General features: G+C 36.5%; 1 protein-coding gene across 11 annotated transcripts in view; it reads left to right on the top strand.

The window, feature by feature from the left end:
- PTBP3 (polypyrimidine tract binding protein 3) overlaps window positions 1-13,515 on the top strand; it is a 101,934-nt gene that overhangs the window by 78,922 nt on the left and 9,497 nt on the right. For all 11 annotated transcript variants that reach the window (XM_046657652.1, XM_046657633.1, XM_046657632.1 and 8 more), the window contains 3 exons: window positions 8,908-8,979; window positions 11,384-11,523; window positions 11,776-11,809. In XM_046657652.1, coding sequence (XP_046513608.1) covers window positions 8,908-8,979; window positions 11,384-11,523; window positions 11,776-11,809 — 246 coding nt within the window. The remainder of the gene's footprint in view (window positions 1-8,907; window positions 8,980-11,383; window positions 11,524-11,775; window positions 11,810-13,515) is intronic.

Genomic DNA, 13,515 nt, shown 5'->3' with positions numbered 1-13,515 from the left:
AGAGAATCATTGTTTCTAAGCACTTTAAATGGACATGACTAGGATAAATATATGTATGTACTTCATAAATATATTTCTCTGTGTTTTTGTTTTAAAAAAACCACAAGTTTTAACTGATACCTCCAATTCTAATCCAGCACCCTTTTATATTGTAACGCCCTTCTTCAGGAATGAGAAATCTAGTTTTCATTAGCCTCAGTTTTACTTATTTGCTCAATTATATAATATACAAAAGGTATTTTCAGAATTGCTAACATATACCATTAACCTTCAGCTTAATATTTGCTTAAATAGTTTTCTGGGAGTTGTTCATTGGTCTGTCTGTCTTTCCTTTCGTCATTACTACAAGTCTCACTATCTGATAGAGGAAGTCTTTTTACCTTATTCTTCAAGAGTATCTTGACAATTCCTGACCATTTACACATGAATTTTAGAGTCAGCTTGTCAAGTCCTCAAAAAAAAAATAAAGCTACTGGGGTTTTGATTGGATTACGTTGACTTTATGAGTCACTTAGAAGATAATTGACCCTCTTACAGTAGACTCTTCCATCTTTGAACACTGTACATCTCTCCATTCATTCGAATGTTCCTTAACATCTTTCAGTAAACTTTCAGTAAAGTAAAGAGACTTTTCTCTGTAAAGATTTGCATGTTTTGTTAGATTTATTCCTAAGAACCATACTTTTTAGATTCTCATTTTAGACCTCTTATTTATGATCTGTGAAACCTTGGGCAAATTGCTGAACTGCTCTGCTCTTTTCTTTCTTCATATGTGAAATGAGCATAAAAATAGTACCTAACTGGTAGGCTTATGATGAACCGTAAATATGCTAATGTACATGAAGAGTTTAGAATGGTTCCTGGGAAAGGTACAGTGTAAGTTTTAGCTATCATTGTTACTTTGTTTTCTAGCTGTTGCTAATATAGAAATGCATTGTTGTTTCTTCATTTCATATTCAGCAATCTTGATAAACTCTTAATAATTTCTTTTTCTTACTTTAGTAAGATGCACTGAACTTGTAAAATTTGTATAGAAATGGGAAAAGAAAATAATCAAGCCAGTTTGTAGTGTTGAAAGAATAGATATATTGATTAGTAAAGCAGGATAGAGAGTCTAGAAATAGACCCATACCTATGTAGTCAGTTGGTTTTCCACAAAATTGCCAATGTAAAATTCAAAAGGGAGGGGTCAGCCCCGTGGCCGAGTGGTTAGGTTCGTGCGATAAGCTTTGACCGCCTGGGGTTTCACTGGTTCGAATCCTGGGTGTGGACATGGCACCACTCATCAGGCCATGCTGAGGCAGCATCCCACATACCACAACTAGAAGGACTCACAACTAAAATATATATATGACTACATACTGGGGGGCTTTGTGGAGAAAAAGGAAAAATAAAATCTTTAAAAAAAAATTCAAAAGGGAAAGAAAAATCTTTCAACACATAGTTTTTGTACAGGTGGCTATCTATATTGGGGAAAAAAAACATTGATCCGTATCTCACACCATACTGACAGATTGACTTGAAAAGAATCTTAGACCTATATGTAAAATTTAAATCTATAAGACTTGTAGAAGAAAACATAGAAAATCTTTGTAACCTCTGAGGACATGCAAAGGTTTCTTAGATAGAACACAAAAAAGCACAAACCATAAAGGGAAATTTATGCAAGAAAACCAAGGGGACCGGCCCAGTGGCTGAGTGGTTAAGTTCCTGCACTCTGCTTCAGCTGCCCAGGGTTTCGCCTGTTTGCATCCTGGGCGCAGACCTAGCACCTCTCATCAAGGCATGCTGAGGCCGAGTCCCACATTAGCAGAACTGGAAGGACCCACAACTAGAATATACAAGCATGTACTGAGGGGCTTTGGGGAGAAGAAGAAGAAGAGGAAAAGAAAACCAAAAGGCAAGCTACAGACTTGAAGAAAAATATTTGCAACACATGTATCAGACAAATTAATTATATCAGGTTATATAAAGAACTCATATAGTTCCATAATAAGAAAACAAAGAAGCCAGTTTTGAAAATGGGCAAAAGATGGTGTATGAATGGCAATAAACACATGAAAAGATGCTCAGCATCTCTGGTTATCAGAGAAATGGAAATGAAAATCACTAAGATCTTACTGCATGCCCATTAGAATAGCTAAAATTTAAAAAGCTTATTGTACCAAGGATGTGGAACATCTTTCTCTAGCATAGTGTGTTGGCGGCAATGTAAAATTTAGGTCCAACCACTTTAGAAAAGAGTTTGGCAGTTTCTTAAAAAGTTTTAATGAGCACCTGCAATATGACCTGACCATTTTACCCCGTCATTTTCCCAAGAGAAATGAAAGTTTGTGTCCACAAATACTTGTACATAAATAAATGTTTATAGTAATTTTATTTGTAATGACAAAATCTAGAAATATTCTATTCTAAATTCTAGAAATGTTCTGTAGGTGAATGGATAAACAAGATGTAGTTTATCGATGTGATGAAATATTTTTCAGCAACAAAAAGGAATAAGTTGATAAGAACAACAGGGTTATGCTACATGAAAAAAGCCAGACAAAACATTATTATGAATGAAAAAAACCACATTAAAAAAGAACACCTACTCAGGGCCGGCCCGGTGGCGCAGCGGTTAAGTTCGCACGTTCCGCTTCTCGGCGGCCCGGGGTTCGCTGGTTCGGATCCCGGGTGCGGACATGGCACTGCTTGGCAGCCATGCTGTGGTAGGCGTCCCACGTATAAACTGGAGGAAGATGGGCATGGATGTTAGCTCAGAGCCAGGCTTCCTCAGCAAAAAGAGGAGGACTGGCAGTAGTTAGCTGAGGGCTAATCTTCCTCCAAAAACAAACAAACAAACAAACAAACAAACAAAAAGAGCACCTACTATGTGGTTCTGTTTATATATAATTCCATAAAATGCATAGTAATCTGTAGTGATAGAAAGCAGATTTCTGGTGGCCCGGGGACAGGATTTGGAGAGAGATAGATTACAAAGGGACACAAGGAAATTTTTGAGGTGATGGAAATATTTTGATTATGATGATGGTTTCACGTGTTTTAAATATACATCAGGACTCTTCAGATAAGTACCTTTTCTATGTGTACAGTTTATTGTATGTAAATAAGAAGAGAGAAATAAGTGACATCATTTCAGTCAAATCCTGATGACCCTCCAAAAATTCCCATTTCTTTCAGAGGAAATGCCCATATCCTTAAATTGGATTACAAGGCCCTATACCGTCTACTCCAGTTTTACTTTTTTGACATATGTATCTCCTTCGATGCTCCCCCATTGCTCTTTCTGCCTACCAAACTGACATGTCTCCTGTTTCAAAACATGTTAAGTATATTCCCACCTCTGGATAGTTCTACTGGTCATTCCCTCTGCCTGGAGTGCTTTTCTCCCAGAGACCCTCAAATTTTGCTCATGCTGCCTTCTTTGACCTACCCTGACCAGCCCTCCCTCGGTACTCCTGAGTCTTTCTGTTGTTTTTATAGTGCTTATCACTTTCTTACCTTATTAACTTAATTACTGTGTTTATTTTTTATTCTGTTTTTATCACTTAGAATTAAGATTCACCAGGGTAGGGTTTTTTTTCTATTTAGTTTACTGATTTTTGTGCCTGGCACAAAATAGGCACTCAAAAAATATTTGTTGAATTAATGTTGATTATTCTGTTTTTCCTACTACTGTTTTTGAAGTTTAACACTGTTTTGTATTTTCATCTAGGATTTTTTTTTTCTTCTTCTTCTTCTCCCCTAAGGCCCCCTGGCACACAGCTGCATATTCCAGTTGTGAGTGCCTCTGGCTGTGCTATATGGAATTCCACCCCAACATGACCCGATGAGCAGGGCCATGTCCGCGCCCGGGATCCAAACCAGTGAGACCCTGGCCCCCAAAGCAGAGCGCTCGAACTTAACCACTTGGCCACGGGGCAAGACCCTCATCGAGGATTTTTTTTTTCATCTAGGATTTTTAATTTCTGTATTTATTTTACCAAAATATAAATTTAATGGTACTGTACCCTTTCCTTGCATAATACAATAACTTCAGGACACTTTAACTCCTTTTACCTCCTCCTAACTCATGATATTATTTAAATTTTTTTAAACTTTAACCTGGCAGTGTGTTAGTATTGTTTTATACCGTCACTATTAATTCACATTAAATCATATATGACTCTTTGGTCTTTTCATTCCTTCTTGCAACTCAGATATGCCATCTGGGATCACTTACCTTTTTCCTGAAGGACATCTTTTAGCATTCACTTAAGGAAGTCTGTGGTAACATATTTGAAGTTTTTATTTGTCCAAAATGTCTTTTTTTTTTTTTTGGTCAATTTTGAAAGATATTTTTGCTTAGTATAGAAGTCTAGGTTGACAGGTATTTTTCTTTCAGTATATTACATCATTTTATGATATTCTGATTTTCATTGTTCTTAGAAAGTCAACTGTCAACTAAACTTCAGCTCTTTTCTCTCTGGCTATTTTTTAGACATTGTCTTCATCTTTGATATCCTTTGATAGTTTCAGTGTGATGTGTCTATTAAAGGACTTATATTCTGAGTAGAGCTCATTAGGCTTCTTGATTTGGTGGATTGTTGTCTTGTATTGTTTCTAAATATTATCTTTTCATATTTCCTCTTCCCACTGTTTCTTTTCTTACTTTCTGGAACTTTGATTAGACCTGTTACATATTCTTACTGTGTTCTGAGTCTGTCAAACTTTCTTTTATATTTTCTGTTTCTCTCTCTCTCTGAGCTGCATTCTGAATAATTCCTTAGGGACTAACTTTCATTTCACTAATGGTGTCTTCATTTTTGTCTACTCTGTTGTTAAATTTGTCTAGGAATTTTATTTGGTTCTTTTGTTTTTAAGTGTCTCCTGCCCTCCGGGTATTTTGGCATGTCTTTTATTCCTTTAAACATACTGTTTAAGTCTTCATCTGATAATTCCAGCATGTGAAATATTTGCAGTTGTCTTTCTGCAATTAGATATTACTTCTCTTTTTTCTTTTGCCTGAGTTATTCATTTTACTTAAGAGGATTAATTGTGAGAGTTCTTTGAGGCTTAGGGTCAAGGTTGTATGTTCCTCCAGAGAGAATTTGTTAGTCTGTGACATAAAAGGCTCTGTGTTTGAGACCATTTCAATCTAAGTCCACAACTTTATTAATTTTCCTTTGGACTGCTAAGAGGTGTGAATTTTGGCTGCGAATTTGCATGTCAGCTTGCTTTTGGTTAGAACTTTTCAGGAACTTTTTAGCCCCTTTTCTGCTAGGCATGAAGGCCGGCCAACTTTCCTTGCTGTCTTGTGAGTGTAAATGGGGTGGATTATTTTAGGTTTACAATTCTAGATTACTGCCATGAGGGTCTCCTGTTGACTTCCTTCCTTGGGCTAACCTTGGAATTTGCATCGTGTCTCCTACCCCGTGAGGCTGACAAAACCAAAGGTCAGTTTCACAGGGTTAGGTTTTTGGCCTAATATCATTTTGTCAGCCATTAGGTTTTTAAAGATCTTTTTACTCTTTCGCTCCGCATTTTCTGCAGTAACATTGGTCTGTATTATTCAGTCTGCTACTGTACCCACATTTTTAAAAATCATAATTGTGCTGTCTTTTCATAGTACATGCTGTTGGCGATATTTTAAATGTCTCTCTCTTTTATCTGACTCAATTTATTTAATCCTTCTCCAATTTGGACATTAAGCTTATTTGTTTGCAGTTTTGCTGTTATAAATAACACTGATAAACTGATTTCATAGGTAAAAATGTTATCTATTAATTTATATTGCCTTAATTGCTATTGTGGTGGTACATTCTCCAAATGTAAAATACCTATTCTTAGTCATTCAAATTTTAAACCTTTTCCTTAGAGGTTTGTATAATCTTTTCATAAAGATACTAACCTTCTGTCTAACAGGTTACTTTGCTAAAATGTTTCTGTTTCTGCTTACTTGAGGAGTATAGATTTGTGAAAACTTTATAAATGATTCTTTTGTAACATTTTAACAAATGTTCTTATTAATTGTATTTTGCTTGGAAACCATTATTTAAAATTTGGCCCATGGTAATTGTTTGCCAATTCTTTCGTTTATCACTGTTTAATGTTCTTTGATAGTTATCTCAAAATTTTTCATTTCTCTAAAACCTAATGCTAGTCTTCTGCCTCACCCCTCCCCCACCATAGCCATCTGTATTAATCTTTTTGTGTGTTTAAAAAGAACCTCCTTTGCCCTTCCCCTAAATCTCAGTGGTTTGCAGGAGTAAACATTTATTTCTCTCACGTGACTGACCTTTAGGCAGCTGTGAATCAGCTTTTGCAACCCTCCTTCACATGTCTGTGATTGAGGACCTAGGCTGAAGGCGTCACTCCATTTGAGACAGGGCGTTCTTGTGGCAGAAAGTAAAAAATAAGAGAGCTTGTGTAAACCTACAATGCCTCTTAAAGCTTCTGTATAGAGGTGGTACCTGCCGTGTGTGTATTCCTCTCACGTAACTGAGTGTAGTGGGAATTGCATAGAAACATACGCTCCTCCCATAGGAGGCACTGCGAGTCACATGACCCATCAGAGATACATGGAAGAGGCAAGTGAGGGGCCGGCCTTGTGGCCGAGTGGTTAAGTTCACATGCTCCGCTTTGGTGGCCCAGGGTTTCGTGGGTTTGGATTCTGGGTGCAGACATGGCGCCGCTCATCAAGCCACACTGAGGCAGCGTCCCACGTGCCACAACTAAGAATATACAACTATGTACTGGGGGGCTTTGGGGAGAAAAAGGAAAAATAAAATCTTTAAAAAAAAGAGAGACAAGTGAATAAAAAGAGAGACAAGTGAATACTTGGCAACAGTAATTAAGTCTTCTTTTGTTCCTTAAATATAGTTATGTCTGTTTTGAAAATAAATTATTTTACCTATGATCTAGAGCCTACTTGACTGTAAGTTTAGCAAGGATAGAGATTCTTGTCTGCTTTGTTCAGTGCTTCCTCAGCACTAGAAGGATGTTTGGCTCATAATGTGCTTACAAGAAATATGTTTCTCTTTCTTTCTTTTTCTTTTTTTTTTTTTTTTGGTGAGGAGGATTGCCCCTGAGCTAACATCTGTTGCCAGTCCTCCTCTATTTTATATGTGGGACACCACCACAGCATGGCTTGATGAGCAGTGTGTAGGTCCATGCCCTGGACCCCAGCATGCAAACCCTGGGCTGCTGAGGTGGAGCATGTGAACTTAACCACTGAGCCACCAGGCCAGCCCCTTTCCCTTCTTATTTTATCAGTAATTCTCATTTTTTGTATCTTCATTTATTTTCTATTTCAAGCTTGCTCTGCTAGCTCTATCCCTGAAGTCTCTTAATGACTATATTGTCTTGAATTATTTTAATAATTCACAGCTGCCTATTTAACAAATACTGGTAAATAATTCTCTTTAATGAAGGGAATGAGCTTTTACCTCCTTTGGAAAATCCAGCCTGCATGCTTCTTCCTATAAATATGCTCATTACACTATCATTAAAAAAAAGAACACCTCCCTTTGGCTCTTAAATCTAACATCTCGCTATTGCTCTAAAACTATTCTTTACCTTTTACATTTCTCATTATTTTTGACTTCTGTTGAACCCCCCTCCCCCAAGCTCTGTTCTTCTAGATCCTGAGGGACTATGTAATTCACTTGTTTTTGTTTTTTTCTAAGGCTGTTCTCTTTCCTTTAGAATGTTCCTCTTCCTCTACCACTTAAGTGTACTAATTCTCCCAGGTTCTGTTTTTAGCTCTCTTCATTTCTTGTCTTGTACCCTTTTTATTGGAGCTCTCATTTTCATGACTTTCACATTTATTTCTACATAGGTGATTTACAAAGATGTGTCTTAAAATAGTTATTCTGGGGCCGGCCCAGTGGCGCAGTCGTTAAGTGCGCGCATTCTTGCTTCAGTGGCCCGGGGTTCACCAGTTTGAATCCCGGGTGTGGACATGGCACCGCTTGGCAAGCCATGCTGTGGTAGGCGTCCCACATATAAAGTAGAGGAAGATGGGCACGGATGTTAGCTCAGGGCCAGTCTTCCTCAGCAAAAAGAGGAGGATTGGCAGTAGTTAGCTCAGGGCTAACCTTCCTCAAAAAAAAAAAAAGTTATTCTGAGTTTGCCCCCTCATTTCCACCTATGGGCATTTCCATTTGAATGTCTTACCATCACTCAACCTTCACAGTTTCCAGAACTAAAATGTTTTCCTGCTTGTACCGACTCCTCCAGTGGACGTAACTTCTGTTTTTGTTGATGGGCCACAATCACCAGGCTTCTGAAAGGAACAGGAAGAATACCAGCATTTGTTTAGCATCTGGTACACACTAAGCCTGTGCTTTTCAGTTACGTAATGTGTAGCTCAAGTTTTACCTCGTCAGAAACCTTCTCCCATCAATCACAGTGAATCCTCTGTGATCCCTTCGTGTTAGACTACTTGCCTTATATTTGTGTTTAAACCACTAGACGCTCAAGATATGAATCTCCTATAATTCATACTTTTAGTTTCTGAGCCTCTCAGAGCCAAGGATTTTTATTTCGTGTTTCTTCTTGTCAGTACCCCATAGGTACACTGCAATGTAATAAGTATTTGTTGCTTTTCACATAGAAACAATGCTCTAAATAAGGGCAAGAATCTCAACCTCGGTAACAAAACTAGATAAACTAAAACTAAATAAACTAATAACTCAAAACCAAATAACAGCTAAGCTGTGCTCTTAAACCCAGTTGAAAGGAGTTAGCCTCTGGCAGTGGCAGAGGCTCTTTACTTATACACGAAGGATTGCCTGTTGAACAAATCTTTCCTCCATAACAGAATCTCCTTATCAATAATACACCCTCCAAGAACCATTCTGTATTGCTTTGCTAACATTTATAGAAGGTAGTATATTTATTTTAGCTTCTCTTCCCCATTAGGTGCACCCGGTATAATTTCCTCACCATATGCAGGGGCTGCTGGATTTGCCCCAGCCATTGGATTTCCTCAAGGTACAGGTGACTCTTTTAAAAAGTTGAATTTGAAATGATTTTTTAATGATGTTCTGTATTTTCTAGGAACTTAAGATGAAAAATGTTAGCATATTTGGAGCATTTACAATAACAGCATTATGTCTCTCCATCATAAAAGTGGCTCATTGTGTGATGCACAGCTTTCTTGTATTTACAGATAATTCTCTTAGGTTCCATTCTGAACCCCAAAATTCCATTATATGTTCTACATCATTTGTACTTTGCCGCTGTACTTGCCAGATAACTGTATGTTGACTATATTAAATAATCCTAGGTTTGCCTTTTCAGTTATTATATAAAATGTATGGGCTGCTTCTGTCTTTCCTGATAGGTGTATCAATTACATGTTGAACAGACCTGTGTCTTATTTATTTTTGTGTCCTTGATGGCATTTAATACATATTATGCAGTCAGTAAATATTTGAATTAATAAACATTTAGTATTCAGCTTTTTTGTAAATCCTTTTTTTTTTGCCATTAATGGATTAAGAATATAACTATAGAGGGTAGGCATGCTGTTTATTTCAGGCGATGTATATATTTTTTCTTTCGCTAATAGAGGTAATTAAGAAATAGCAGTTGGTTAGTACTTTGATAATGGCTCTCTCACTCTTTGCCAGATAGTAAACAAAATGAATTTGGTCATGACTTAAGGAGAAAAAAAATGTTACTTTATGTTTTTATCTCTGGTGCCTAAAGCAAGCACTGAGGCTGGTGGTCAGGAGCCTGGAGTGTTGAACCTAGTCTGCGTGTTACATTTCCAGCTTCCAGCTGATTCATGGATATAACTCAATTGCGACATACCTGTTTTCTGGCAATAATCTTTCTACCCTACCTTTCTAATTCTGGGAATTTTAGCCACTCTCTCGTCAATGGAGAGGTTGAAGTTAACTAAAAAGGATGGAGTGGTAAGAAGGTTGAGGTTTAAGTTTGAGGTTTTTGCTAGTTTTAAGACTTAACCTATGTTTAATTGCATGAATTCTCTACCTATTCCATTAAAATCAAGGCATTATACGTTTTGTTTATGTATTTGAAGCTTAATCGATATACATTTGGAAATAGTGATGTATGGTTTCCCTCATTTTCGATATTTAGATATTTCTTTTTGACACACTCTGTATAAAACACTGTAGTAGAAGTTAAGAAAGAAAAATTGTGTAAAGAAGGCTCCTGAGTTGATAAGACTTTTAAGGTCTAGTAGAGGGGTATGTATAACGCACACGTATACACCCTAGAGCATAGCTAAGGTGTTCTGTCGGCAGTATATAGGAGACCTATTTATTCAGAAGTTGCAGGGTTGGGTGGAGGGGCGTAGGAAGAGGTCATTTGAAGGACTAGCGAGTATAGATTTCTTGGGAAAGTATCTAGCCTGAGAAGGTGGTCTGTGCAGTTTTAAAATTCAGCAGGATGATGGTAGTAATAACCTTTTTAGATTGTTGGGCAGAATAATCTGAGTGTCTACTCTATTGCAATTTTATTACATAATTTGTGGTAAAGAGGCCAGGCTCCATCTGTAATAAGGAATTTTGATCTTAAAGAATCAATAAATTAAGGAACTGGTTCATTTTACATAAACTAGAGGTTTTACTTTAGATAATTTTTAAGCTGAAAACAAATAGTGGGACCTTGTGAGAAAGTGTGCTGTTTTAAGTATAGTGTATAATGTCAATATTTCAGTATTATAGAATTTTCGGTTGTTCTGGAATATCTAGAGGAGTAGAGAGCTCTGAGAATTCTTGTTACAAAAGAATTCTGAATTCTGTAAATCTATATTGTTGATGGCAATAATGTTTACATAGCACTTCACAAGGTTACAAACACTTTTCCCATTCAGAACGTCATGCGTTCTGCATGTATACAAGTCACCTGTTTTAGGTAAACAACTCAGTGATTTTTTAGTAAATGTACAGAATTGCGCAGCCATTACCACAGTCCAATTTTAGAACATGCAGTACTACTTAGCATGCATATTTGACCTCTGCTGAAGGACTTTTTTTTTTTTTTTTTTACTATATCTGATTTTCAATATGAAAATTATGTCACCTTAATAGAAATGTGCTGGAATATGTCTATTTCAAGAAACAGAGGGAGTGCTAGTAGTTGATAGACCCTCCAAAGAGCCTAATGGCTTTTACAACCAGTGAATTCAGTTGCTCTTCAAAGTACTATATAAATAATAGAGTACTGAGTGTGATAATGTTAAAGGATAAGGAACCTGTTTTTCAGACAGACAGGCAGAAAACTAGCCTCTGATATCTTTATGGTACTTTGACACATTTTCTTCTATATTTTTGTTTTTGTCTTCATTTGTTTACTTAAGTTATATCAAGATATAACTTATCCAGATAACAAGAATATGAAATGCTTTTGATGTTTTAAAAAGGTTTATCAGTCCAAACTGTTCCTGGAGCTCTCGGTCCTCTCGCAATCACCTCCTCTGCTGTCACTGGAAGGATGGCCATTCCTGGGGCTAGTGGTATACCAGGAAATTCTGTTCTACTTGTCACCAATCTCAATCCTGATGTGAGTTGAAAAGTATTATATGTAAATAATCTTTCAGGAGGAGGTATAGTAGCTTCTGACCTACGGTTGTATTCAAATGAAATGTTACGTTTTGTTTTAAGGATTTTTATTAAAATTCATCCTTAGTATATATAGAAGAAGCGTATAGAACCAATGCTTTAAACAAAGTCAGCTGTCATTATCACAAGTAAACTTGTTTTAAATTTTTACTTAAATTAGGTGCTTATATCTTGCATTATCCTTTTCAAACAGCTTGTCACACCGCATGGGCTTTTTATCCTATTTGGTAAGTACTTTTTTGCTTTTTTAATATTATCTGTGATGTGGATTGAACACATTTCATCATTCACTAATATTTATTGATTCTATGTGCCAAGTAGTGTGTTCGACACTGAAGATAGAGTAGCAGATAAGACTTAGTAAGTAATTACAACTACAATAAAGTTTTATAAAAAGAGAACTAGAGATTGTAATGGGAGCATATAGCTGGGAGGCCTAACCTAGCTGAGGGAATCAAAGATAGAAATGATAGTTACCAATAGAATTGATGGTTAAGTTGACTTGTGAAGAATGAGCAAGTGATAACCAGGTAAAAGGTGGGGAGGGGGATGTCCTTTTACAGATACTAGCAGTGAGAGAGAGAGCTCCTGGAGCTCGGAAGTGAAGGAAGCCTGATGGAGAGTGTAAGGGAGTTGAAGCTGGACAGGTGGATGGGGCGAAGTCAGGAAGAGCTTTGAAAACTAAATTAACGAGCTTGGTTTTTGACCTAAGAACAGGGAGAAACCACTGAATAGTTTTAAGCAGGAGAGAGGCATAATGAGATTCAGGTTTTTAGAAAAGTCTCCAAACTTTCTAATAGTGTTCCTCTCTCAGTTTAAAAAAAAATTGAGCATGTACTCCTAATTTATGTATGAATAATTATTCATAAATTTCATCCATCTTTTACTATACTCATTATGTGTAGTATACTATGTACAAACAGAAATGTAAGAGCAATGAAATAAGCAATACTTAATATTTTAAAGATTTTTATTAATGATGAAACTTTTTTTGTAAAACCTATCAATATTGGGCCAGCCCCATGGCGTAGTAGTTAAGTCTGGCATGCTCTGCTTTGGTGGCCTGGGTTCACAAGTTCAGTTCCCAGGCAGAGACCTACACCACTCACTTGTCAAGCCATGCTTTGGTGGCAGCCCATATACAAAAGAGAGGAAGATTGGGACAGATGTTAGCTCAGGGCTAATCTTCCTCAGGAAAATAAAGAGGAAGATTGGCAATGGATGTTAGCTCAGAGCAAATCTTCCTCACCAAAAAAAACTGTTAATATTCAGTGATAAATATGATTTAATATGCTTCATTATTTTCAAAAATCTTTTTCATTTTGATTCATTATTCCAAAGTCTGATTCTAAATTCACTCTTATTTTAGTACTTGATTTTCATGGTTGTCATAACTGAAAAAGATACGTGATATAAATGGAAGTTTCATTGTCACTGTACCTAATTAATTATGATACCAATTTTCCAGTCTAATTCACTAATTTTTGTTGTACTTTACCTAGAAAAGTTCCATTTTTCCTCCTCGTAAATTAGTTGATCTTGAAAACTGTTGCATTAGAATAGTTTTATTAGCAAATGGGATTAAAACTCACTGGTACTCTTCGTTTGAAAGAATTTTTAATAGAACAGAAAATCGTTTCAGATTTTTTTAGTGGGTAATAGAGTTTATTTTTTTTAGCAGTTTTTGAGGTATAATTTTATAATCATACAATTCATCTCCTCTAGTATGCAACTCAATGAGTTTTAGTAAATTTACAGAGTTGTCCAGCCATTACCACAGTCCAATTTTAGAACACTTTCATCTCCCCACAGAGATCCCTCATGCTCATTTGCCATTACTGTAAAAGTTTTTATTCATGGTGCGTTTATGTAATTTTCAGAAACAAAATTATGTGTTAATGATTCATTTTCATGTCTCTTTAATAGCCAAAGG

This window comes from Equus quagga, chromosome 1 (assembly GCF_021613505.1).
Source record: "Equus quagga isolate Etosha38 chromosome 1, UCLA_HA_Equagga_1.0, whole genome shotgun sequence".
Classification (NCBI taxonomy): domain Eukaryota; kingdom Metazoa; phylum Chordata; class Mammalia; order Perissodactyla; family Equidae; genus Equus; species Equus quagga.
The sequence above is the reverse complement of the archived record's forward strand: the minus strand, read 5'-3'. Positions and strand labels throughout refer to the sequence as shown.